This window comes from Bos indicus x Bos taurus, chromosome 25 (assembly GCF_003369695.1).
Source record: "Bos indicus x Bos taurus breed Angus x Brahman F1 hybrid chromosome 25, Bos_hybrid_MaternalHap_v2.0, whole genome shotgun sequence".
Lineage (NCBI taxonomy): Eukaryota > Metazoa > Chordata > Mammalia > Artiodactyla > Bovidae > Bos > Bos indicus x Bos taurus.
Genome location: NC_040100.1, coordinates 28,069,186 through 28,095,368, shown reverse-complemented (window position 1 = coordinate 28,095,368; position 26,183 = coordinate 28,069,186). Strand labels below are relative to the sequence as shown.

General features: G+C 48.5%; 1 protein-coding gene across 4 annotated transcripts in view; it reads left to right on the top strand.

Annotated features, from left to right (window-relative positions):
* Positions 1-26,183, top strand: part of ABCC1 (ATP binding cassette subfamily C member 1) — a 152,075-nt gene that overhangs the window by 86,521 nt on the left and 39,371 nt on the right. For all 4 annotated transcript variants that reach the window (XM_027528199.1, XM_027528197.1, XM_027528198.1 and 1 more), the window contains exons 11-16: positions 1,140-1,232; positions 2,855-3,058; positions 12,671-12,817; positions 14,729-14,816; positions 17,527-17,602; positions 20,392-20,518. In XM_027528199.1, the coding sequence (XP_027384000.1) occupies positions 1,140-1,232; positions 2,855-3,058; positions 12,671-12,817; positions 14,729-14,816; positions 17,527-17,602; positions 20,392-20,518 (735 nt within the window). The remainder of the gene's footprint in view (positions 1-1,139; positions 1,233-2,854; positions 3,059-12,670; positions 12,818-14,728; positions 14,817-17,526; positions 17,603-20,391; positions 20,519-26,183) is intronic.

The window sequence follows — 26,183 nt, the reverse complement described above, 5'->3', positions numbered from 1 at the left end:
GCGTATACACTGGGCAGACTCCTCAGGCTGTCTCTTCTGATGTGTGTAACGTGCAAGTTGAAAAATGTCGATCAGTATCTTGCCTCAGTCATGATCTCTTAACCTTTCTGAGGTGCAGTTTCCTTAATCTGCAAATGGGACCACAGAACAGTCTATAGCTTCTCATCTACAAGTCCTTGTATCAAAAAGCTCTAAAAACCGAAAGTGTTTCTTAACTCATTTGGTGGCCAGACCTGACCTGAACAGATGTGTGATTTATCATCTTGATTATCCCTCTCAGTGGGAATTTTCCCATTTGCTACTGAAAAAAAGAATTGCATTTGCTTATGGAATGCTGTTCCATGGCCTGGTGGGGTACGATATACAGGCATATCCACCTATGTCAGGGGGTCCTAGGACTCCAGCAGGTTCATGATTCGCTAGGGTTACAGCAAGATTAACAAAGGTTGAAGGGGGATCAGGGACAAGCTTCCAGGCGTCCTCTCACCCTGGAGTCAACAAGAGGTACTTAATTCCCCAGTTTGGATGCTTGTGACAACATGTGTGAAATGTTACCAGCCAGGGAAGCTTGTGAGAGACCCCCTAGTCCAGGGTTTTTATTGGGGGCTGATCACACTGGCAGCTTCTACCTGGCACAGACCAAACTTGCAGACTCCCAAGGGGAAAAGGCTTAATCAGCAGAAGCTGTATTGTTTGTACAGTTTAGGCATAGTGAGTCAGTCTTAAATCAGTTCTGACAATTTTGGGAGCCCTCCCCAAACCCAAGCACCCGGCCCCTAGCCAGGGGCCTTTGAGCAAGATAGACAGTCAGGTGGGCGTATTCACTGTTTTCTGTTTCACATCTCATTACCTTTCTGAAATCCTTCAGTTCTCGTTTGCAAAACCCACCCTGTTGGTAGAAACCAATAGAATACTGTAAAGCAATTATCCTTCAGTGAAAAATAAATAACAGCAACAACAGTAAAAACCCCAACCTGGTCTTAAGGGTTTCAGATAAAGGATCGTGGCCTTAATATTCGCACAGGGTTTGTGGGGCCCCGAGGGATGCTCTGGGATAAGTCTGAAAAGTGAAAGAACTGCATGGGGTGGCTCAGCCCAGGAGGCGCTGTGCTGAGGCTTTGTTCTCATTCCTCCCGTAGAACCTGGGCCCCTCCGTCCTGGCGGGGGTGGCCGTGATGGTCCTCATGGTTCCCCTCAATGCTGTGATGGCCATGAAGACCAAGACGTACCAGGTAAGGGGGTGTCTCCCTGGGCTCCGAGCCAGGCCCCTGCCTGAGGCCTTTCCACTAAGTGTCGGCTGACTTCCTTCTGCACAGGCCGTGGGGGCCTCAGCCTTGCCTGCCTGTGGGAATCCTCTGGGGCACTTTCATAAATGCTGGTCCCTATGCCCCATTCTGGGAATTCTGAGCCACCTGATATGGGTGGGGCCTGGGCATCAGGGATTTTTAAAGCTTACCATTGGGCTGCCAAGGTTGAGAGCTCCTGAAATATTTAGACCTCGTGGGCCAGTGTCTGAAGCCGCATCTGTGGACCTCTGGAAGAGTCCTCATTTCCCGTGGGTTCTATTCCCTTATGGGTGTGCATTGTCCAGGGCTGAGCAAAAACCACCCCTTGCTTTTTACCCCATCACCTTAACGCTGGTCACAGCTACTTAGTATTTTTTAAGTTTTTAAATAGTCAAGTAACAGAGTGAATGTCTTCTCATTATATTTAAAAAGTTCAAATAATACAAAAGTGTAGGGCCTGTCCCCTTCCCTGTCCTCTCAACCACAGTGAACACACTGAAGCAAATCCTTCTAGAACTTTCTGTGTGGTTATGTAGAGATCAGACTCACTGTAGAGTTAGGCTTGGTGTGAGTAGTGTGTGCATTATGGTGCTATCACCATATATATTTTAACACACACAGGCTCTTTTGGCAGCATGATTTTGTCGTTTGATACCATGCCTGGGGATCTTTCTGTGGCATGCCATGTGGTCTGACTTCATTCTCTTGAGCTCATGTCTAATGGTCCATAACAGAGATGGGCCAGAGTTCTTTTTTTTTTTTTTTGCTCCCCCATTGATGGCTATTTATGATGTGCCTGTGGAATTTCAAATGAGAGAGCTTGGCTGCACTGATGATGCTATAGGAGAGACAGATTCCAGAACATGGGCCTGGTGGGATGAAGTTTGCGGGGGTAGGGGGATGATTATGGCCTCTCATCTTCTTCCCTTGAATGGTCCACCTCTGAAGCAGTTTCAGTCTCTGGCCTTGACCTCATGTTGCTTAAACTGTCCTGTTCCATGACCCAGGAGTGACATAGCACTTAATGATAGGGTTCTTGTGAGCAGGACTAAATGCCCGTGAAAAGCTTAGAAAAGTGTCTAGCTTAAGGAAAAGGCTAGGTGATATAAAAAATATTTAACAGCTCTATAGCACGGGTACCCAATGGTCAGAACCAGTGCTGGCTGGTACAGAAACACTTCAGTATTGTAACAGCATGTACTGGCTGATAAGCAGTAAAGAAGATAAGAAAATGGAGGGGGGAAAAAGTATCATCTCTCATATTTGGATCAGCAGAGTAAGGCATGTGCCCCTTCCTCCCTGGATGGCTGTAAAGTTTTTCTCGCCTCTCTCCTAATTTTAAGAGGTTTTGCTAATAATGTCAATCTAACGTAATTCAAAGCAGTTTTTTTGCCTTGAAAAAACGAATCCTTTGGAGGGCTGTCAGGGTTCCCAGGGATTGCAGGCCCGTTTTCCCACCCTCAGGAAGGCCCATTCTTAACAGATGGGGTTGTTAGTCTGGTGCCGGGGCCAGAAGTGAGCAGCCAGCCCCTGCCCCGGTGAGGTGTTGACCGCTTTCCTCTTCCAAGGTGGCCCACATGAAGAGCAAGGACAATCGGATTAAGCTGATGAACGAAATTCTCAACGGGATCAAAGTGCTGAAGCTTTATGCCTGGGAGCTGGCATTCAAAGACAAGGTGCTGGCCATCCGGCAGGAAGAGCTGAAGGTGCTGAAGAAATCTGCCTACCTGGCCGCTGTGGGGACCTTCACCTGGGTCTGCACCCCTTTCCTGGTGAGTGAAGCCGGATTTCTCCTGGCCCACACGGTCAGACGTTTTGTTGTGTCGTCGTTGCCTAAGTATTTTTCGGAAGTCGCTATTTCAGCACAGTCTTCTCCAACCACTCTTTTTTAAAAGTACCACCCCTGCCCTTTGTTTTATTCACAGCACTTAATAGCTTCCAGCCCAGGGCTGCCCCGAGCAGCCAGTTCAGGAACTGTTACAGGTTCACCATGAGCGGAGAAGCTTGTGCTGGAATGTAAACCTCTTCTCTCTGCGTCCTTCATCGAGAAAGTCTGGCTAAGAAACAAAAAAAGTCAGCAGGACTAAGCTGCGTGCTTGGTGCCTTAGTTGAGCCACTTGATGGTGTCAGCTCCTTATCTGTCTGTGGGCTGTGGGCATCTGGTCACACACGGAGGGTTGGCAGTGACTTGTGGACCACACTCTAAGTGGCCATGCCAGACACACTCTAAAAGTCGCTCACTGTTTCATGAATTGTCTTTCTTCACTAGAATGTCAGCTCCAGGAGGGCAAAGATTTTTTTCTGTTCACTTCTGTACCCTAGTGCCAGAACCAGTGCCTAACAGGTGGTCAACGAATACTTCTCATTCATTGAAAAAATAATTCAAATCATATGCAAAGTTATGCAATAAAAAGTAATAAAAGTATATTATCCTTCCATCTATCCCTTTCCTCCAAAATGACAGTTTTGTATATCTTTTTAGGAAAAAAATGTTGATGTGTATAGATATTTTTAAAATATTTATTATATATTCAAAAGGAGTCATACTTACACGGTGTTCTGGACCTTTAGATTTAGTATGTAACTGCTCAGTTCATGCATTCAGATTTGCTTCATCTGTTTGAACGATGCATACTTGTCCGGAGCGTGGGTGTGCCGTTGTGGACTTAACCCATCTCCCATGGCTGGCCTTTTAGGCTGCTCCTTGTTCTTTGCTGTTACTTAATGTTCTGATACACTTGCTGTACTGAATGTTCTGATACACACGTCTTGGGTTACTGTAATGGGTCTGTTCCTAGCTGGCCATCCTTGAAAGGTTTAAAGATGAGTGTAAGTTACTATTTTCCCAACCTGGCCGCAAACCAGGAACCATATAGAGAGGGACTGTGGAAGCCCTTTAAGCACAGTGGGCAGTTAAACATGGTTAAGGATGACTTCAGATCATGTCCCCCCACCACGCTTCTTTTTTCTTTCTGTCTTTGTATTATTAACTATGTCATTCTTTTTTAAAAATGTTATGCTAGTAGTGAGTGTTACTTCTTACTTACGTTGGCAAATATGTATTCCTATGGGAACTTCCTATGACCAAAACCACAATTTTCATAAATAAGAAAGAATTTTCTAATAGGCTACCATCTGCTTCATCACAGTAGAGTTGCAGGTGGAATGTTTAAGGAAGCTCCTGCTTTTTTCGATGTTTGTCAAAGTATATTCATTTGGATACTGGATTTTGTTAGGCTCAGCTTGATGTCTCCTAGATTCTTAACACACACACAAGGCAACGTGGCGGATTCAGTGATGCTCCAGCTTGTGCAGGCCTCACACTCACCTGCAGGCCTTGTTAAAGCCATGCTCGCTGGGCCCCACTCAGTTTCAGATCCAGTCTGTCTAGGAAGGCCCTGAGTATTCACATTTCTAACATGTTCCCAGGGGCTGCTGCTGCTGGGGCCTGGGGTCCACACTTTGTCCTCAGCAGTGGGGCCCATAGACCAGTAGCATTGGCATCACCAGCTTGCTTATTAGAAATATAGACTCTGAGGCCTCACCCCAGACTAAGCTAAGACAGATCTAAATTTTAGCAATTTCCCCGCCAGGGGATTTGTATACACATTAAAGTTTGAAAAACATGGGCAAAAAGGTGGAGTAAGCACAGTTTTCTGTATAGGATCACCCAGTGCATAATTTAGGCGTCCTTGGCCGTGTGATCTCTGTGGCAACTGCTCATCTCTGCTGGTGTTGTGCAAGAGTGGCTATGGATGGGACTTGACCGGTGGTCCAGAGGTGAAGACTTCTCCTTCCAAAGAGGGGCACAGGTTCAATCCCTGGTCAGAGAACCGAGATCCCACATGCTGTGGGGTGTGGCCAAAAATTAAAAAAAAAAAAATAGGTATGGATGAGACAGAATGAATGGGTATGGCTGTGATCCTATAAAAATTACTGTATAGACACTGAAATTTGAATTTTGTATACTTTACTACGTGTCATGAAATGTTTTTTTGGATCATTTAAAAATTGGGGTTTTTTTAGATCATTTGAAAATGTAAAATCCGTCCTGAGTTCATGGGCTGAGACATAACCAGCTGAGTCTTGGCTTAGAGGACTGGAATGTTTCTCTGAGAGTCAGGACCCCTGCTGAATTCTCCTGCCAGCTCACGGAGTACCTTCAGCTGGTCATTTTACCTCGCTGCCTCTGGATCTTTGAGCAGGAGAGATGAAGGGATTGGAGCTTTTCTGGTGGCTCAGTAGTAAAGAATCTGCCTGCAATGCAGGAGACACATGTTGGATCCTTAGGCTAGGAAGATCTCTTAGAGGAGGAAATGGCAACCCACTCCAGTGTTCTTGCCTAGGAATCCCCATGGACAGAGGAGCCTGGCAGGCTACAGTCCATGGGGTCGCAAAGAGTGGGACATGACTGACCATGAGCGTTTGGCTTGACTTGGCTTTGATAAAGGGATTGGGCCCCAGGGCTGTGCGTGCGGCCTTGCCCTCTGCAGGCCCCTTGCCTCAGCCGACACCCCTGGACAGTCATGGTGCTCCCTCCCACTGAATTATGCTCAAGCAGTCCTCCAGGCGAATGAACACTGCCAGTGGACTGGAGTTGGCCCAAGCAGCAAGGTCACTTAGCTATTCTGGGACTCTGTGTTCCCTAAGATCCCCTCTGGCTCAAACTCTCCCACATTCCAGGCTGGAAGGGTCTGCTATCTCATTCTTTTCACACTCCAGCCTCCCCAGCCTTCTCCAGGTCCTTAGTGACTCTCTTTTTTTTGTTAAAAGTAAAAAATACAATACTGCGTGGTAGTTAACAGGGGTTGTTCTTATTTTCTTCCAACTGTTCAGTCCCGCCAGGATCCTCTGTCCATGGCTGGAGTGGGTTGCCATTTCCTTCTTCAGGGGATCTTCCCAACCCAGGGATCGAACCTGCATCTCCTGCATCAAAAGCAGATTCTTTACTGTCTGAGCCACCTGCTGGAGGCTCGACTGTTCAATAGTCTCTATGCATTAAATACAACTGTTAAATAGTCCTTACTGTATATATGATGCATTTTATTTTAAAAACAGAAAGTAATGCATTCATGTGGTGAAGATAGTTAAAGCTGTTCCAAAGAGTCTGCAGGGGAGCTTCTCAACTCCAGCACTGCTGACATTTGGGGCCGGATAATTCGTTGTTTCTTTGTGGGGAGCTGTCCTGTGCACTGTAGGCTGTTGAGCGGCATCCCTGGCCTTTCCCCACTAGATGCCAAGTGGTACCTCTCCCCCCATCTCCCCAATTATGATGATCAAAATATCCCCAGGTGAGAAGCCCGTGTCTGCAGTGAAAGGCACTGCTGTTGCCTCCACAGGCCCCCATCGCCCAGCTTCCTTGTCCATACCAGTTTCTTCTGTGTGTTTACGGAAAGAGCCTGCATGTATACCAGCATAACATTGACTAAATACAGTAAATGTACTTAAACTGCTACATCTATTTTATTTACTTTCATACTCATGATAGCAAATCACACAGAAATCCAAGATGTTTGAATTCCTTTTTTTTTTCTTTTTTATAAATAGGCAAAGATCTGAAGTCAGAGGGGTCATCTGAGTTGTGTTATGCTTAGGAAGAAAGGATCTTTCCCCATAACCCTTTGCTCTGCACGTCAGATCCTGTGACAAAACCTGGCCATTTCTAGCTAGTCACCCAAACTGCCAACTGTTTAAATAATCATTTCCTGCCCTGGTCTCCCTTAGGAAAGCACAGCAGGAGTTGCTTAAAAAGTATGACTGGCTTTTCTTGACCTTCAATTTGCCATTCAGATTTGGGGTGATGGTGGACTTCCAGAGACAGAGTTAGCTGAGCTGTTTGTCATGAAACAGATGAGCCTGGGAGTCAGTCGGGGACCTTGACCCTGGCTGAGACATCGAAGCCTCTGCCTACATTAGGATAAAATATGTGGCCTCTGGTTCCCTTGGAAGGTATTTGCATGTTCTTTCCACTGGTGGATTCCTGCACTTCAAGGATGATGATGTGTTTACCCACCGGTAGGTATGATGGAAGACAGAGTCCTGAGGAGGTCAGGCAGGAATGGGGATGCCATGTGGCAGGATTGATGGGATTGTTTTTCTGGAATATAGAGCCTGGCATTTATCATGTCCTCATGTCCACCTAATGCACTTTCCTAAAATAGCATCCCCAGGCAGCCGTCAGTATTTAGCATTTGCTATCTTAGAAGGTTTGTGAGCTTCTTGTCATCTCTGTGCCTTGTATGTCCCTGCTTTAGAATAATTACCCTTCTATATGCTGATTACCTGCTGTGCAGTTCTCCACTGACCAGAACATGCATGGCTCTTGTCTTTTATTGCTTGTATCCCTGAAACACAGTGCGTGCTAAATTGCTTTAGTCGTGTCTGACTCTTTGCAGGTAGCCCACCAGGCCCCACTGTCCATGGGATTTTCCAGGCAAGAATACTGGAGTGGGTTGCCATTTCCTTCTCCAGGGGATCTTCCTGACCCAGGGATCAAATCTGCATCTCTTAAGTCTCCTGCATTGCCAGGAGGATTCCTTACCAGTAGCACAACCTGCGAAGCCCCTGAAATATAGTGGACTCAGCAAATAGTACCCACTCGTTAGGTGTATATAGAATGACTGACTAAATGAATAGACTGAAGATTTGGATAAACTGTATTAGTTAGGAACCGTCTTGCAAGTGGCAGAAACCTAACTTAGATCCACTCAAGTAAAATAAAAAGAAGGGAGATTTTTGAGTCACAAAACTGAAAAGTCTAGGAAGGTGTTGGTTTTAAGCATGACTGGGGTTTCAGGCATGGCTGGATCCAGGCGCTCCAAAGATAATGTTGGGTATAATTCCTTCCCTGTCTCCTACCTTTGCTTTCTCCATGGTGGTTTCTTTGTCAGATGCAAAGTCAACATGCAGTTACAGTTGATCCTGTCATCTCAGTAACCACAATGAGGAGAGAGCTCCCCTTTTCCCATTAGTTCCCACAGCAAAGCTGTGGGGTTGAGTCTCACTGGTTACGGTTGATTGAGCGCTTGTCCCTGATTCACTGGAGTCAGGGAACAGGGATGCTTGGATTGGCCAGGCCTGGATCATGTGACTTCTGTCAGAGATTAGGCTGTAATGTGGACGTTTGATCTGTGGCTGAACCTCATGGACTGAAGTTGGGGGAGATTCAGCTCCCCAAAGGAAAACTGACGTGTTGTTACAACCAACAATAGTGGACGCCAACCAGGCAGAAGGAGCAGATGTTCTCGTGAAGACACGGCAGGTTTTTAGGGATTGGGCTGGGGTAGTTGGTTCGGTCATTTGCCCCATTTCTCAGTGTGGAGGGAGGCTCTGTTTTCACTCAGAGTGGTCAGTAGTTCTTCCTTGTTTGTGAAGGATTTTCCAAACCTTTGACCCTCACCATTTGTAAGGCTGTGGCAAACCCCCTCCCCAGCCACCTCCACACACTGGCAGACGCCCCTGCTCCAGAGACCCTGGTTTAGTACCTATTTCCCACTTGACTGTGAATCTCAGGATCTCCAAGCCTGCCTTACACAGTGCCTGGCACACAGAGGGTGCCCAGTTAGTAGTTGATGGATGAATAAATGCCCTCTACTTCCTGGAGAAGTGGACGCTGCAGATCTGATGGGGGCCACTCAATGCGCTCCCCGTGCTGCCAGCAGTCACCCCATCAGTTGGGCCAGTGCAGCTGGGGTATCCTGGTGGTGAGATGCTTGGTTTCTGTGTTGTTGAAGAGACACCCCTGGGTGTGTGCTTTCTTGCAAATCCATCCACCCACTCACCCATCCATCTACTTACCTATCCCACCCATCCACTCACCCACCCACAAACATTTTCTGGGTATCTGCCACGATCCAGGTGCTGTCCCAGGCACTGATGACAGAGCAGTGAATACTACAGACAAAAACCCTCACCCTCGTGGGGTGTTCGTTCATTCATTCTAACTTGGAGAGATAGACTATGCACATAATGAACGCATAAAGAATATATAGTATGCTAAACTGTCATAAGTGCAATGGGAAAAAAAAAGGTTCTGGTTAGAGCAACTGTGAGGGCTTACAGTTTTTAAACTGGATGATCACGGGACTTCCCTGGTGGTCCGGTGATTAAGACTCCACGCTTCCACTGCATGGGCCATGGGTTCTGTCCCTGGTTGGGGAACTAGGATCCTGCAGTCTGCGGCCCCCAAAAAAAGAAGATGATCCAAGACTTCACTGAAAAGGCAATACCCGAGTGTTAAGCTGGTGGCAGTCAGGGGCCTGACCTTGAGAAGGAAGACTGAGTGCAGAGGCGCTGTGGCAGGTCTGTGTCTGCCTCACAGAGGCCGTGGGGCTGGAACAGAGGGAAGAAGCGGGGAGAGTGGTGGGAGAGGAGGGCAGACAAGTTCAGAGCTGTGTCGTTTACCAATCAGTCAGATTCTGGGGCCTGAGTCAAGACTGTGGCTTCTATAGTGAGTAAAATAGACTGATATTGGAAAGGTGATTTTTTAAAAAATTTTATTTTAATGATAAATAATTCACCACATCTGTGTGTGCAGTTCAGTGGTGTTTATTGTATTCACAGGGCTGGGCAACCATCCCCACTGCCTAGTTCCAGAGCACTTCCATCACCCCAGAAGGAAACCCTGTACTTAGGGGAGTCACTCCCCATCCTCCAGCCCAGGGCATCCTCTCATCTACCTCTGTCTCTGTTGCTGTTCAGTTGCTCAGTCGTGTCCAGCTGTTTGCGATCCCATGGACTGTAGCAGACCAGGCTTCCCTGTCCTTCACCATCTCCTAGAGTTTCCTCAAACTCTGTTCATTGAGTCAGTGATGCCATGCAACCATCTTATCCTCTGTCGTGCCCTTCTCCTCCTGCCTTCAATCTTTCCCGGCATCAGGGTCTTTTCCAATGAGTTGGACCTTCACATCAGATGACCAAAGTATGGAGCTTCAGCATCAGCATCAGATATTCAGGGTTGATTTTGATTTGCCTAGTCTGGATATTTCATTTAAATGGAATCATATATAATGTGTGTGGCTTTCATGTCTGTCTCCTTTCATTTAGGATCATGTTTTCAGGGTTCATCCATGGTGCAGTGGGAGTCAGCACTTCAGTCCTTTTTATGGTTGAATACTGTTCCTCTGTGTGGATCTGGTGGGGGGAGTTTTGAGTGAGGAGACTCTCCAGGTAGGAGGCGAGTGTGTCATCAGAACCTGGAGGAGAAGAGCCAACATGTGCAGTCATCCCAGGGATCGGGTGTCTGTGGCTTTTTGAGCACCTAACCTCCCTCTTGGCCACGGATCCTGGAAAATTTCCATGCCTTCCCTCAGGGTCACCTCCCTTGTTAATGTCAGAACCTGCTCTGCTTTCCAGTGCCCTGTTCTTGGTGGTTTGGTTGCCAAGTTGGGTCCGACTCTTGCGAGTCCGTGGACTGTAGCCTGCCAGGTTTCTCTGACCATGGAATTCTCCAGGCAAGAATACTGGAGTGGGTTGCCATTTCCTTCTCCAGGGGATCTTTCTGACCTAGGAATCGAATCTAGGTCTCCTGCATTGCAGGCAGATTCTTTACCGACTGGGACCCAGTTTATAGATTCTTTGGAAAAATAGTCCAAGGACTTTGAACTGAGTCCTAAAACAAGAAATAAACAGCCGCCATCTACTGCATTTTACTGTTCCCCAGGCACGGGGTTAAGCACTCTTCACTAGTGCCTGGCTCCTTGCTGCCAAAAGCCCTGTGCGTGCTTATCCTGATTTCCCATTTCATCGATGGAAAAACAGACGCTGTCTACTGCCCAGGGTCACACAGCTGGTAAACAAACAGAGCTTATGGGTTTAATGTTTAAGATATACGACCTTCTAATAGGTAGCAAAGAAATGAGGCAGCTGAGACCCTGAAAATACCCTGGACCTCAGCTGCACCAGAATCTTGGCCACACTGGGATCTCCTGATTGCTGGCCATCTGTCCTGAGCTCAAGAATGAGGTCCCAGGCGGTTTATTTCCCCCCAGGGAAAGCCTTTAATGGCTCTTGGAGCCTGGGCTAACGTGGGGGTGGAGACTTGCACCCATCTGCTGGGTCCAAGGTTTTCCAGATTGCCTTGGTAATGTGTGCAGGTGACCTCCGGGGGATGTTGTTAGCCTCCCGGCAACACCTGGTACTGTGCTGGCCCCAGCAGGAGGTGGGGCCCGGGGAGACACTGTTGATCTTTTCCCACCTAAACGGTGTGTCCCAGCCCTGGATTATTCGGGGTCTTTCCTTTTTCCTGGTGAGGGAGGGCCTGCTGTCTCAGACAGCTGAACCCAAATTCCCGTTGCCTGGGAGTTGAAATCCCAAGCCTCCCCACAGGACTTAAGGCAAGTCTGATTTTGTGAGGAAGGGAGTAGGCTTCAGAGGACCTTTGGCTGTTTGTTTTTTCTTTTTTTAAAAAACCTACGTTCCTTTTCTGGGGGTGCTCTTAGCTGGAAGGAGCTTTCAGCAGTGGCATGAGTCCTCCACGTCCACCCCATTTCACAGATGAGACAGTGGAGGCTGGTGAGAGGAGGTGACTTGCCTGAGGTCTCAGGGCTCCTGTGTGCTCAGGGTCATTCTAGGCGCTGAGGATACAGCCACATACATAGGTCCCTACCTTTGTGGAGTTTGCATTTCAGTGCAGAAGACAGACCCTCAATATCTGTGATCTTACAATGTAAGGTAGTGATAGGTGTTACGAAGAAAAATAAACCAGGATGTAAGGATGGTGCTGGAGAAGACTCTTGAGAGTCCCTTGGACAGCAAAGAGATCAAACCAGTCAATCCTAAGGGAAATCAACCCTGAATACTCAGTAGAAGGACTGATGCTGAAGCTCCAGTACTTTGGCCACCTGATGTCAAGAACCAATTCATTGGAAAAGACCCTGGTGCTGGGAAGGATTGAAGGCAGGAGGAGAAGCGGGCAACAGAGGATGTGATCCTTAGGTAGCATCACTGACTCGATGACCGTGAGTTTGAGCGAACTCTGGAAGATAGTGGAGGACAGAGGAGCCTAGTGTGCTGCAGTCCATGGGGCCACAAAGTCAGACACAGCCTGGCAACTAAACAGTAGCAACAAGGATGGAGAGCGGTCGCGGGGCTGTTGTGGGTTGGGCATCCTCCCTGAACAGGGAGGATGGGAAAGTCATTTTGGGCAGAGGGCACTGCACTGACATTGGCTGAGAGGTTTGATCTCTCGTGGTGATGTTGAGGGACCCCTTGAATGCCCGTTCAGTGTCCCGTGGAGAACGGTGGCGGGAATGGCTGGGACTTTGGCTCCTAGCCATTGGTTCATCCAGTTCATTCTCTGGGTGTTAGTGAGTGCCTGCTGTATGCTAGACTTTGGGCATGTGTCGCTGCTCTTGTGACTGCGACGCTGACCTGTCTGCTTGCAGGTGGCCCTGTCCACGTTTGCCGTCTACGTGACCGTCGACGAGAACAACATCCTGGATGCCCAGAAGGCCTTCGTGTCCTTGGCCTTGTTCAACATCCTCCGCTTCCCCCTGAATATCCTCCCCATGGTCATCAGCAGCATTGTGCAGGTACAGGCGAGACCGGGGGGGTTTCAGGGAAGGGGCTCGGGGGAAACGAGCCCAAAGGGCACGAAAGTCCCCTGGATGCAGCTGCCTGTGTGTGGCTTGTCCCACTGTGCTCAGGGCGGGGGGACGGTGATGGAGGCCCAGACCTTGTGCTTTTGTTGGTCCTGCTCTAAAGAAAAAGAGACGTTTTTATTTGTTGACATGCATACTCAAGTGTATGTGTGTGTGTGCGCGCGCTCAGTCAGTCCTGTCTGACTCTGCGACCCCAAGGACTGTAGCCCTCCAGGCTCCTCTGTCCATGGGATTCCCCAGGCAAGAATACTGGAGTGGGTTGCCATTTCCTTCTCCAGGGGATCTTCCTGACCCGGGGATCGAGGCTGCATCTCTTGTGTCTCCTGCATTTAGCAGGCGGGTTCTTTACCCCTGCGCCACCTGGGATGCCCCAGGTGTATGGAACAAAAGTTACTGCAGCTAGGCTTTCCTGAGCGCTGCAAGATTCTTTCTGAAACACTGGATCCTCTCTGCTCTAATTGAGTCTGTTCCACCCTGCCCTGTCGTACTGTGTCCTGTTTCTTACACCTCCAGCCACTTCATGTTGATGTATTACAGAAATCAAACCAAATATTGTAATTGAAGCAATTATCTTTCAATTAAAAATAAATAAATTTAAAGAAAAAATGCCACCACTAAATTGATTTTGCAACCCACTCATGGGCTTGGCTCACCATTTGAGAAACTCCAGCTGGATGCCCTAGAAGCCCCCAGCCCGGGTGGTGATTCTAAAGGAGAAGAAGCCACTCAGTCACACTTACACCCTCTGAAGCTCCTGCACTTTCCTGCCCACGGTGTTTGTGACACTCTTCTCCCTAATTGTGCACACGTTTCCATGAAAACCGTATCATTAGCCACATTGACAAATAAGCCTTAAGGTTTCATTGTCCAAGCCCTGGTCAAGGCTTTTAAAAAAATAAGCTAGTAAAACCCCTTCTTATTATGACTGATTTCATGTGTATGCAGAAGTGGCGAGAATAGTATAAGAATGCCGCATGCCCATCACCCAGATCCAGCATTTTGCCTTGATTACTTCATCTCATCCTCTGTCTTCCTCCCTCCCTCCATTCCTTTCTCTCTCTCTCTCTTCGCTGAAGAATTTTAAAGCAAATCCCAGATCTCTTGGCATTTCACCCATAAATATTTCAGCATGCATTTCTTCTTACATAAGTAACACCATTATCAGACCTAACAAAAGTAACAGTAATCTCTTAAAATAATACTTGCCCCATATTAAAATGTTCTGGATTATCTCTCAGCAATGTCCTTGCTATTGGGCTGTTTAAATCAGAACCTTTGCTTTTTTTTTTTTTTTAATTTGTTTTTGTTGAACATATGTTCAGTACACGCAGCATGGTGATTTGATACATGGATTTGTGGCACTGCTGTTACGACCATAGCGTCAGCTATACCTCAGTCACCTGTCACGGTTATCGTTTGTTTTTTTGTGGTGGGAGCCATGCAGTTCGTCTCTTAGCAGCTGTGAAGTTTATCATACAGCATCCTTGGCCACAGCACTGTGCAGTGCATTCAGCCTCCAGGACACCTTTATCTCCGAGTTTCACGTTTGTCTTAAGACCATTGCCTTCAGTTGTTTCTCAAGTCTCTTGTCTGGCCAGGACGGTCCCCCACCCTCCTCTGTAATGCCACCTGTGGGCTTTTTAAAGGAAGACAAACAAGAACCCAGACCCATTTAATTTTTTTCTTCTGAGGTGTCCGCTCGGGGTAGGAAATGCAGAAACTTCAGAAATAAGGGAGGATGTGGGCCCTTCCGCACCCAGGGGAAACCACTGTGAGTTAGCCTTGGTCTGTTTTTGCAAAAACATGTTTAAAAATAACCGCAGCTTGTTGCTCTCCGTGCAGGCGAGCGTCTCCCTGAAGCGCCTGAGGGTCTTCCTGTCCCACGAGGACCTGGACCCTGACAGCATCCAGCGCCGGCCCATCAAAGACGGTGCGTCCCGGGAGCGTGGACGACCTAGGCCTTCCCAGGAGGGTGAACGCGCACCTCTCGTATCTCGCCTTCTTGTGAGAGGCCTACCCCTCCCCAGGGCCAGATTCCAGGGCCCCAGCTTCCATTCCATTCTGGGCAAATGAGCAAACTAAGGAAGGGTCGCCAAACGCCACCCCTGTAGCTGTGCCGCCTCAGGCAGGTCACTTTACTGGTCTGAGCCTCACTTTCCCCATCTGGGCAATGGAAAGGACCGTGCCTTTCTTTTTTTTGGTAGATTTGTTATTCTGTAGCTTATTAATTTATCCTTTCCCAGTGGACCCCTGAGCAGGGATCTCCAGGCACTCAATAAGAAATATTCATAGAACTAGTGCTAGTGACCGCTTCCGTTGTAACGACACGCCCGCTAGGTGTGTCCTCTCCTAAGGACGTCACCATACTCGCCCGTCCATGGCTCACCGCAGCTCACGGAGGGGCGCTGTGGAAACCCCCCATCAGCAGATGAGGACGCTTGCCTGGGTAACTCGCACAGCAGTAAGAAGTAGTCAGGATTCACATCCGCAGCCCGTCAGCAGAATCTGTGTTCTCACCGATGGTTCCGCGTCTCTGCACTGAGATTTACCGAGCAGCCGCTGTGTGTCAGTCGTTGTTCTAAGGACTGTCTGTGTTGCCTCCTTTTTCTCCTCATGACAGCTCTGTAAGGTCGATCCCATTAACAATCCCAGTTTACAGATGAGGAAAGTGAGGCACAGAGAAGTGAAGTAACTTGCCTGTGCTTCACCAGCTAGGAAATGGCCACACGGAATTTGAACCCACAGAGTCTGGCTCCCAAGCCCAGTAGATGTGGTCAGAGGAATGAATGTGTGTATGCATGTGAGCAGTCCATCGCGTGTACGCACGTAAGCAGTGTAGCATGTGTGTACATGTGAGCGGTGCAGCAGGCATTCAGATGTCCTCAGTGGCGTGTGGAACACCCAGCACAGCACTTGCCAAACAAAGATCATGGTAGTCGATCCCCCCCCAGTGTATGTGAGAGGCGGTCGGCATGGGGGGCCGCGTTCCTCAGCCTCAGCACCACCAACATTCGGGTCAGGGTCACTTTGCTGTGGGGATGTCCCATGCGTTGTACTGAGTTGGCCAGAAAGTTCATTTGAGTTTTCTGCATAACGTTACGAAAAACCCAAACAGACTTTTTGACCAGTGCTCTAGGCTGCTTGAGCAGCACCCCTAGGTGCCAGTAACACCCATCCCAGGTTTGACAACTGAAAATGTCTCCAGACATTGTGTCCCTGGGGGATCAAAGTCACCCCTAGTTGAGAACCACCACTTCCTGGAACCTCCCTCCCGATTTCCCTGGCCTGTGGTTGTCCAGTTTCTGTTGTGTTGAGGATCGAGTTATTCCCCGCCCCCAACACACACACACATGTGTACACAGACATGTACACACACAAGTTGCAGAATGATGCCGTCTACTCCAGGGTTTGGGGTCAACCAAGGAGGTTTCAAGCTCCCCAAATCAGCTCACAGCAAGAGTCATGTTGGAAAACCCCTGGGCCTGGGTCCAGGCCTCAGTTGAGGTCTCAGCCCCTATTCTCTGCCCTGAAGGCAGCCCCTCTTAGACGCTCAGCTTCTGAGATGTTTATCCACACTCTCCGGGTGCCAGATGGGGGCCCTTAGGCAGCTCCCGGCCAAGTCTTGTAGCCTCTAGCTTGACCAACTCTAGTGGCTTTTCTTAAATTCCTTAAATAGCACCTTCAAGCTTCCTCCTTGTTTTCTGTTTCAGGGGACAGATGGGGGCCAGGCAGGTTAAGTTCGGTTAACCAGTAACTTCCTCTCCTCACAGATTTTGCTGCTTTGGTGGGTGGGGCAATTTATTTATGCCTTTGACAACCTAGAAGCACCTCCCCATCTTCTCTTTAGATGGTTTCAAGTTGGCTCATCATTTCAGTCAGAAGTTGTTTAAGTGAAGGGCATGGAGTAAAAAGAGAATAAAAGGAGGGAATGTTGATGGAGGCAGAGGGGCTAGAAACACGTAGGTCCGCCTTGCACAGACTTTGTCTGGCTTGCCTTCCCCTCCCCCACCAGGATTCCCCATTTCCTGTTGCATCCCCGAGTTTGCACAGTTTACAGAGGTGGGTGTTGAGGGGAAGACCGACCTGCCCTGACCTGAGCGGCGTGGCTGGAGGAAGGGAGAGAGGGGATGCAGGGAAGTGAGTTAGGCTGCCCTGGAATCTGGGAGTTTCAGGGTGAAGGACCCTACTTCGAACATTAAAGGAGGGGCCCTGGAGGTGTAATGAGGGCCGTGGGCCAGCCTGAGCTGATCAATCACAGGCGACTGCATGAGGGCGCTGCTGGGGCCCTGTGACCTTAGCTTCTGCTCACCCCGCCCCTCCCCCAGAGCTGCCGGAAGCTCCCAGGGATGAGTGCGGGAGGCCCCGGGTGTCCCTGGCCCTCCCAGATTGTGCGGCCGCCTATCTTTCAAAGGCAGAGCCCTCTCGTGGTTTCGGCTCTCTGGGTGGAGGCCGTCTCCAGAGCTGCTGGTTGAAGTTCTTCAGAAACAGTGACTGATGTGACCAGATAATGCCTAGGATGGGTGTCCAGCCTCTGGAGTTGAACAACCTGATAAGGAAAAACAAAAAGTAAGAGCCTGCTGCTCAAGCGCAGGCCACGGCTGCACCTGCGCCTGACGTGTTATATCTCTGGTGCCTTCCAGCTGGAGCCACGAACAGCATCACCGTGAAGAACGCCACGTTCACGTGGGCCAGGAATGACCCCCCCACGCTGCATGGGTAAGTGGGACGTGGAGAGAGCCACGGGGCTCTGGGCAAACGCAGGTCCGAATTCCAGCCGAACTCCAGCTCTGTAACCATGAATGGGTCACTCTGCCTTTCTGAGCATCAGTTCGGCTCATCCGGCTGGTCCCGTCGCACCTGCTTGGGCTTTGGGGAGGAGCAGATGACCGTGGGCCTGGCTCAGAGGGTTCCCTCAGACTACGAGTGACTCGAACCTTGCCCAGATAGGCTTAGGCAACAAGCCTTCTGGTTCACATAACTGCCAAGGTTCACGTTCAGGTTTGGTGTGATCCAGGGACTCAGACAGTGCCTCTCCTTCGTGTCCTTGTTCCTCAGCTATCTGTGCTGCTTCCTTCTCAGACGTCCTCTTCCCTCAAGATCTAAGTGGCCCCCATCGACTCCAGGTGTCCCTCGTATGTCATCAGGAGACCCAGTCTCTTATTGGCCCAGGTTGGGTCACGTGCTTCTCCCTGAGCCAATCGCTGTGCCAGAAGAGACAGAGCACACTGATTGGCTGGTGGGTCAGAAGTTGTGATGGTGGCAGGAAGGCTTGGGTCTGCTGAAAACTTGTCCGCTCACGTGTGGTATCAGTCTGGGTTGTTATCCATCCTCTCCCCCAGCTGCCTGGTTCACCCTTTCCCACCATTTCCATGTCTGGGACACTGCCCACCTCAGTCCTTATTTTTATAAGTCACAGCATCCTGGGAATTGACCTGCTTCCCTGGCTACTTGCAAATGCCTCTGAGTTCTTTCTAACTGCAGGCCTTGCTCCGGGGATCTCAGACTTCCTTAAGGAGTCCCCCATCACAGGGCCAGACGGGACATTTTTAGGGGCCAGATTTATACCCACCCATGCCCCCAAACAGAGAAGGCAATGGCACCCCACTCCAGTACTCTAGCCTGGAAAATCCCATGGACGGAGGATTCTGGCAGGCTGCAGTCCAGGGGATTGCTAAGAGTCGGACACGACTGAGCGACTTCACTTTCACTTTTCACTTTAATGCATTGGAGAAGGAAATGGCAACCCACTCCAGTGTTCTTGCCTGGAGAATCCCAGGGATGGGGGAGCCTGGTGGGCTGCCGTCTATGGGATGGCACAGAGTCAGACATGACTAAAGTGACTTAGCAGCAGCAGCATGCCCCCAAATAATTGCCCCCTTACTGAGTAGCCAAATTACTGCTGTATTTTATTTGAGGATGTGGGGAGGGGCAGATCAGACTTTCTGGAGAAACGAGTCTGTGTAACACTACCCTGGATGGGACTGCATGTTTAGGAAGTTCTTCCTTATGTTTAACTTAACTCATGTCAGCTTCAACTTCAGCTTTTCTCTTGTCCTGCTTCATAAGTGAGTAGTCTGTCTGTGCCTCTGTCCCTCTGTCTGTCCTTCTAGCCTCAAAGACCTTCTTGTTCCCATCACCCTCCCTTGACCAACCCATTGAATATCCACCCGTCAACCCCCACCGACCCCAGGTTTCTCCATCCAAACCTGTGCAATGTTCCCGTCTTGCCTGGGTGATCACAGGAGCTGCCTCCCTAGGCTGACTGTTCTGTTCTGGCCCCTTCATCCATTCCCCTCCCAGCATAGAACAAAAGAACAATCAGTGTGACCACGTAGCAGGTACGGAAGAATTGAACAATGGGAGCAAAGCCATCAGCCTTTCCACCAATATGTTGAAATCATAATAGCAGAGCTTGGAAAGTGCAGCTGATGTATAGGTGAACCCAAGGAGGCCCTGGACATGCCCACCCTTCCCCAGTGGGTGGGATTCCCCATCTCCACTTTGCTGTCTGCTGTGGAGGGCTGGGCGTGGTCCTATGTCGTGTGACGCCCATCTTGTCAGCAGAGTGTTGAGCCTGTTGTGTTGGGTTGGCCAAAACGTGTGTTCAGAGTTTTCCGTAGCAGTTTATGGAAAACCCCGAACAAACATTTTGGCCAACCCAATACGATTACTGTTATATCTGCCAAAGGGCCATGTCAGTAGAGACATGTTTCTGAAACTCTGATTCAATTGTGTTAGGCCCTCCTGTCTGGCTTCCAGCTGGGAAGTGTGTCCTCTGGGGCCCTCTCGGGTCTGGACACCACCCACCCACCTCTTCAGGACTGACCTCCCACTCCCTGCCTCATCTTGTGTCATTGACCTGTCTACCTGTGGTCACGCCTGTGATTTCACACCCATAGGCCTTTCCTCACGCTGTCTCCAGGTGTCTGGGTTGTGCTCACCCTTCCTCTAGGCTTGGTTTTGGCGTGGCCTCTTTGTTGAGCGTCCCTATTGGTTCAGTAGTAAAGAATCCACCTGCAATGCAAGAGGTGCAGGAGATGTGTGCCCGATCCCTGAGTCAGGAAGATCCCCTGGAGGTGGGCATGGCAGCTCACTCCAGTATTCTTACCTGGAGAATCCCATGATCAGAGGAGCCTGGTGGGCTACAGTCTGTGGGGTCGCAAAGGGTTGGACATGACTGAGTGACTGAGCACACACGCACCCTTCCTTGAGCACCTGCATCATGCCCCCAGGTGAAGTGGATCCCCCTCCACTCAAGCCCCCTTCTCCTGTCTCGGTCGCTCCTGCAGGGGTCTTTCCTAAGATGCAGCTGTGTCCAGCCTGGCACAGAAGCCTCTGCGGCAGTTCCCTGAACTAATAAGTTCGTTGTAAGAACAGCAGGAGTGATGTCCAGGCCTCAAAGACTCCAGACAACCCTGCCTTCCCTCTCTCCCCACTCGGGGCCCGTCCAGCGTCGGGAAGCCAGGCTCCCCCATCTGAGCCCAGGGTGTGTCATGTCGTTTCAGCATCACCTTCTCTGTTCCGGAAGGTTCCCTGGTGGCCGTGGTGGGCCAGGTGGGCTGTGGGAAATCGTCTCTACTCTCAGCACTCTTGGCCGAGATGGACAAGGTGGAGGGACACGTGACTGTCAAGGTAGGAGGCCTGGGTGGGGGCCAGGTAACTCACTGCCAAGGGGAAGGCCAAAGGGCTATGCGGCGTTTCCTTTTATGAGCTTGTTAAGCAGGTGGGAACTCCTTTTGTTCTCTTCTTCTCTCCCCTCCTGGAAGGCAAGATTGTGGTGTCATTTAGTTCCTGCTGTGTCTCAGCACCTAGAATAGTGCCCAGGATGTAGTAGGCACTGGATAAGTATTTAGTAAACACACGAATGCCCATTGGTCCACCCTCTGCCCTCAACTCCCTCCCCATCGCCGGCCTGCAGTGTGCATCCCGGGGCCTCCTTAAGCATGGCTTTTTCAGGCTTGTTCTTTCTCTTTGTGGTTCTCCGTGTATCTCTTTTGGCAAATGTAACAACACTTAAAATTTTTTATTGATGTCATTGGAATATTTCCTTGGAGAATTCTTTTTAAGGGACTTATTTAAATTCTCAGTGTTTGTTGGATTCTTAATATGGGGCTAAAGGGAGACTGTTTTTACTGCTTTTAAAAACAAAGTGTTTTGAACTGAGTTGCAGTATGTCTTGGGAGAGAGTTTAAGAGGCTGCCTTAGTGAACAGATGTGTCGCATCAGAATCAGGAGCCTTGTTTGGCATTTAGCTCTGTCCCCCGCCCCCAAAACCCTTCCCTGGGGTTGGGGGTATTTTCTTCCAGAGTTTTGTTGACACCAGCATTTCCTGGTCTGCAGCAAATTCATCTTACTATTTAGGGAATAAAGAGTCCTGGGCTCAAACAAGCTTGGGAAATAGTACAAATTCTGATTCCTTCCCTGTTGGACACTTAAAGGCTCTGATAAGTCCTACAGGGAGGAAAAAAAAAAAACAAAAAAAAACAACCTATTTAATTTTGGTTAATCCTGCATGTCCCAGACACATTTGCCTGCACCTCTTTGTTTTCTAGACAGCAACTCCTTATGTCTTAAGATTACTTTCTCCTGGAGTCTACTTTTGGGGGATGCTGGTTTGTGCCATAGTTTTCATTTCAGAGCAAAATCCTTTCTTTGCTGATGATCATATGCCCATTGAGCCCTGTGTGCCTTAGAGAAAGTGTATGATAGTTGGGTCCAGACTAACGAGGGTTTTCCAGGAGGCACTAGTGGTAAAGAACCTGTCTGCCAGTGCAGGAGACACAGGAGACAGAGGTTCAATCTCTGGGTCAGGAAGATTCTTGGACCTATTGTTTTAAGAAATGATCTGTCATTACTTTCAAATACATGCTATAAAGTAAGGTTCATAAGCAGCATGAGCTGGGTTAATTGGAAGAAGACTCGGGATCATGGTGGGATCCACACTGCCTTCTGTTTGATTAACCCTGGGTTTCCACAATCAGAGCCCTATTGACGTTTCATGCCAGATAATTCTCTGCTGTGGAGGCTGTCCTGTGCACTGTGGGGTGTTGAGCAGCATCCCTGACCTCTGCCCACGAGATGCCAGAAGCAGCCACAAGTCATAACAACCAAAAGTGTCTCTCGACATTGTCACTTATGTCCCCTGGGGGGCAAAATTACCCCCAGTTGAGAACCACTGAATACAGAGATGATGGACCAAAAAGTGAGGGTGCGTGAATATTTGGTTTGATGAGGTTGTAGATTTATTCGTGACTGGTTATTTTGCCTTGGTAAGGGAAGGGCTTCCCTCGTGGCTCAGATGGTAAAGAATCTACCTACAATGTGTGTAGACCCCAGGTTCGATCCCTGGGTCAGGAAGATCCCCCGGAGAAGGGAATGGCAACCCTCTCCAATATTCTTGCCTGGAAAATTCCATGGACAGAGGAGCCTGGCGGGCTACAGTCCATAGGGTCATACAGAGTCGAAAATAACTGAGCAACTAACTACAAAAACAAGGAAAGTGCGGGAAATGTATTTAAAATGTTTATTTTGTCTCAGCAGTTTAGTTGGTAGGGCTCATGCATACTGTGGGAATTACCTGTGGGTTCTGCAGTGAGGCTTTGTGACAGTCTGGCCACTTTAAGTTAGGATATTGGAGTCAGCAGTTTGGTTATTTATCTGAGAATGGAGATGAAGAGCTGGGCTCCCTGGGTTTCATTTCCAACCTCATCCTCCTAGCCTCCCTTTATTTAACAGTCTTTGAGAGCTCCCCTTTGCCCTTTTAGTGAAGCTCATACTCCTCACCCCGGAGAAGGGAATGGCAACCCACTCCAGGATTCTTGCCTGAAGAATTCTATGGGCAGAGAAGCCTTGTGGGCTGCAGTCCGTGGGGTCGCAAAGAGTCAGACATGACTGAGCTACTGAACTGATCTGAACTGAACTGAGCAACTAACACACACATACACACACTTGTCACTAGGACCACCAGCCTTGTGTGAGTCCCGTCCCACCCCCCGGCTCCTTCCTGCCTGTCTTCCTCTCACATCATGGTCCCATCACACTGGCCTTCCTGTTGCTCAGACTTGCCAAGTTCCTCTTGATTTTGGACACACACAGCAATCGGCGGCAGCTTGCAGCAAGTAGCAGTGAGCAGCAGCTGGCAGCCAGCTCTTAGTTTCCTGAACGGGGAGTCCTAACCCTGGACCACAGGAGCCAGCAGTGAGGGCCTGAGTCCCTAGCCCTAGCCCTTGCCCACTTGGTCAAGAACAAATTCAGGAGAGGAGGCAGAAGGTACAAGTAAAGTAAAAAGTTTGTTGAAAAGAAAAGTGCCTGCAAAAAGGTGCGTGGGCAAACTCAGAGAGTTGTGCTTTTCAGAAGTTTAAATCCTTTATAAGGGGGCCGTTTTCCAGGTCTTTGTCTTCCCCTGAGGTGTGCATTAAGAAGAGGTGGCAGGAATACACAGAAGAACTGTACAAAAAAGATCTTCACGACCCAGATAATCACGATGGTGTGATCACTCACCTAGAGCCAGACATCCTGGAATGTGAAGTCAAGTGGGCCTTAGAAAGCATCACTACGAACAAAGCTAGTGGAGGTGATGGAATTCCAGTTGAGCCGTTCCAAATCCTGAAAGATGATGCTGTGAAAGTGTTGCACTCAATATGCCAGCAAATTTGGAAAACTCAGCAGTGGCCACAGGACTGGAAAAGGTCCGTTTTCATTCCAATCCCAAAGAAAGGCAATGCCAAAGAATGCTCAAACTACCGCACAATTGCACTCATCTCACACGCTAGTAAAGTAATGCTCAAAATTCTCCAAGCCAGGCTTCAGCAATACGTGAACCGTGAACTTCCAGATGTTCAAGCTAGTTTTAGAAAAGGCAGAGGAACCAGAGATCAAATTGCCAACATCCGCTGGATCATGGAAAAAGCAAGAGAGTTCCAGAAAAGCATCTATTTCTGCTTTATTGACTACACCAAAGCCTTTGACTGTGTGGATCACAATAAACTGGAAAATTCTGAAAGAGATGGGAATATCAGACCACCTGACCTGCCTCTTGAGAAACCTGTATGCAGGTCAGGAAGCAACAGTTAGAACTGGACATGGAACAACAGACTGGTTCCAAATAGGAAAAGGAGTACGTCAAGGCTGTATATTGTCACCCTGCTTACTTAACTTATATGCAGAGTACATCATGAGAAACGCTGGGCTGGATGAAGCACAAGCTGGAATCAAGATTGCCGGGAGAAATATCAATAACCTCAGGTACTCTTGCCTGGAAAATCCCATGGACGGAGGAGCCTGGTGGGCTGCAGTCCATGGGGTCGCTAGGAGTCGGGCACGACTGAGCGACTTCACTTTCACTTTTCACTTTCATGCACTGGAGAAGGAAATGGCAACCCACTCCAGTGTTCTTGCCTGGAGAATCCCAGGGATGGGGGAGCCTGGTGGGCTGCTGTCTCTGGGGTCGCACAGAGTCGGACATGACTGAAGCGACTTAGCAGCAGCAGCAGATATGCAGATGACACCACCCTTATGGCAGAAAGTGAAGAGGAACTCAAAAGCCTCTTGATGAAAGTGAAAGTGGAGAGTGAAAAAGCTGGCTTAAAGCTCAACATTCAGAAAACGAAGATCATGGCATCTGGTCCTATCACTTCATGGGAAATAGATGGGGAAACAGTGGAAACAGTGTCAGACTTTATTTTTTGGGTTCCAAAATCACTGCAGATGGTGACTGCAGCCATGAAATTAAAAGACGCTTACTCCTTGGAAGGAAAGTTATGACCAACCTAGATAGCACATTCAAAAGCAGAGACATTACTTTGCCAACAAAGGTCCATCTAGTCAAGGCTATGGTTTTTCCAGTGTTCATGTATGGATGTGAGAGTTGGACTGTGAAGAAAGCTGAGCGCCGAAGAATTGATGCTTTTGAACTGTGGTGTTGGATAAGACTCTAGAGAGTCCCTTGGACTGCAAGGAGATCCAACCAGTCCATTCTGAAGGAGATCAGCCCTGGGATTTCTTTGGAAGGAATGAAACTCCAGTACTTTGGCCACCTCATGCGAAGAGTTGACTCATTGGAAAAGACTCTGATGCTGGGAAGGATTGGGGGCAGGAGGAGAAGGGGACAACAGAGGATGAGATGGCTGGATGGCATCACTGACTCAATGGACGTGAGTCTGAGTGAACTCCAGGAGTTGGTGATGGACAGGGAGGCCTGGCGTGCTGCGATTCATGGGGTCATAAAGAGTCGGACACGACTGAGTGACTGAACTGAACTGAACTGAACCTTAGCCAAGATAGATCTCAAAGTGAAGGCTTCTGGAGGAGTAAGACTTATTATGGTCTGGCATTATTCTCTGACTTTTGACCCTAAGGAACCTTCCCATGCATGTGTAGTGTCTCCTTTGTTCCAGAAAAAGGAGGGGAGTGGAGATCCCTTAATCCTTTACCCAAACAGGATTTTGCCTTTCTTTGTCCTGGCCAAGACTATTAAGGATATTTACAAGACAAAGACCTACTATTTACCCTGTTTCTGTTGTTCCATTTTGGTGGGCAAATAGGCTGACTGTAAATGCCTTAACTGGAGCCCACCGCTCTCTTGTCTCAGGAAATGCAAAGAGGAGACTAGTTTTAAGTATCCAACCTGAAGCCCACTTCTTCTTCCCCCATGATATGCAGGCAGAGGCCACGTGTAAATGTCTAACCTATAGCCTGTCTTTCCCCTTCCTCCCTCTCACGAAGTTCCTCAGACTGAAATGCTCTTTCCTCTTCTCTTTATCAGACCAACTTATTTTCACCTATCAGTCCTTGTTAAAAATATTTTTTTCAGTTACTGAAATACATGAAACAAATGCCCTCCTCGTAGTCTTTGTTCTTATGCCATTCTGACACCTTGTATTATGTGGAAATGTACAGCAACTTTAGAAATGGACAGTTTTTATACAAGATGTCTTTGCTTAAATTTCATCAAGGAAATCTCAAGGGCTCTTTTAATGTTGTCTCAAACTAAGTCTCCCTTTAAAAAAAATTTTTTTTTTAATTGAACTATAGTTGATTTACAATGTTGTGTTAGTTTCTGGTGTGCAGTGAAGTCATTCAGGTAAATGTGTATATATATTCTTTTTCAGATTCTTTTCCAGTATAGGTTAAGTCTTCCTTTTAAAGGACTTTTTTGAAAGTCTCATATTTTTCTCTCTTAGCCTGTACCACAACAATAATCAAATAATTTTTTTTTTTTTTTTTTAAATTCAGGTACTTCCCATTCTTGGGAACCAGGAGGTTTTGGTTGTTGTTTATTTTAAAATTTATTTTATTT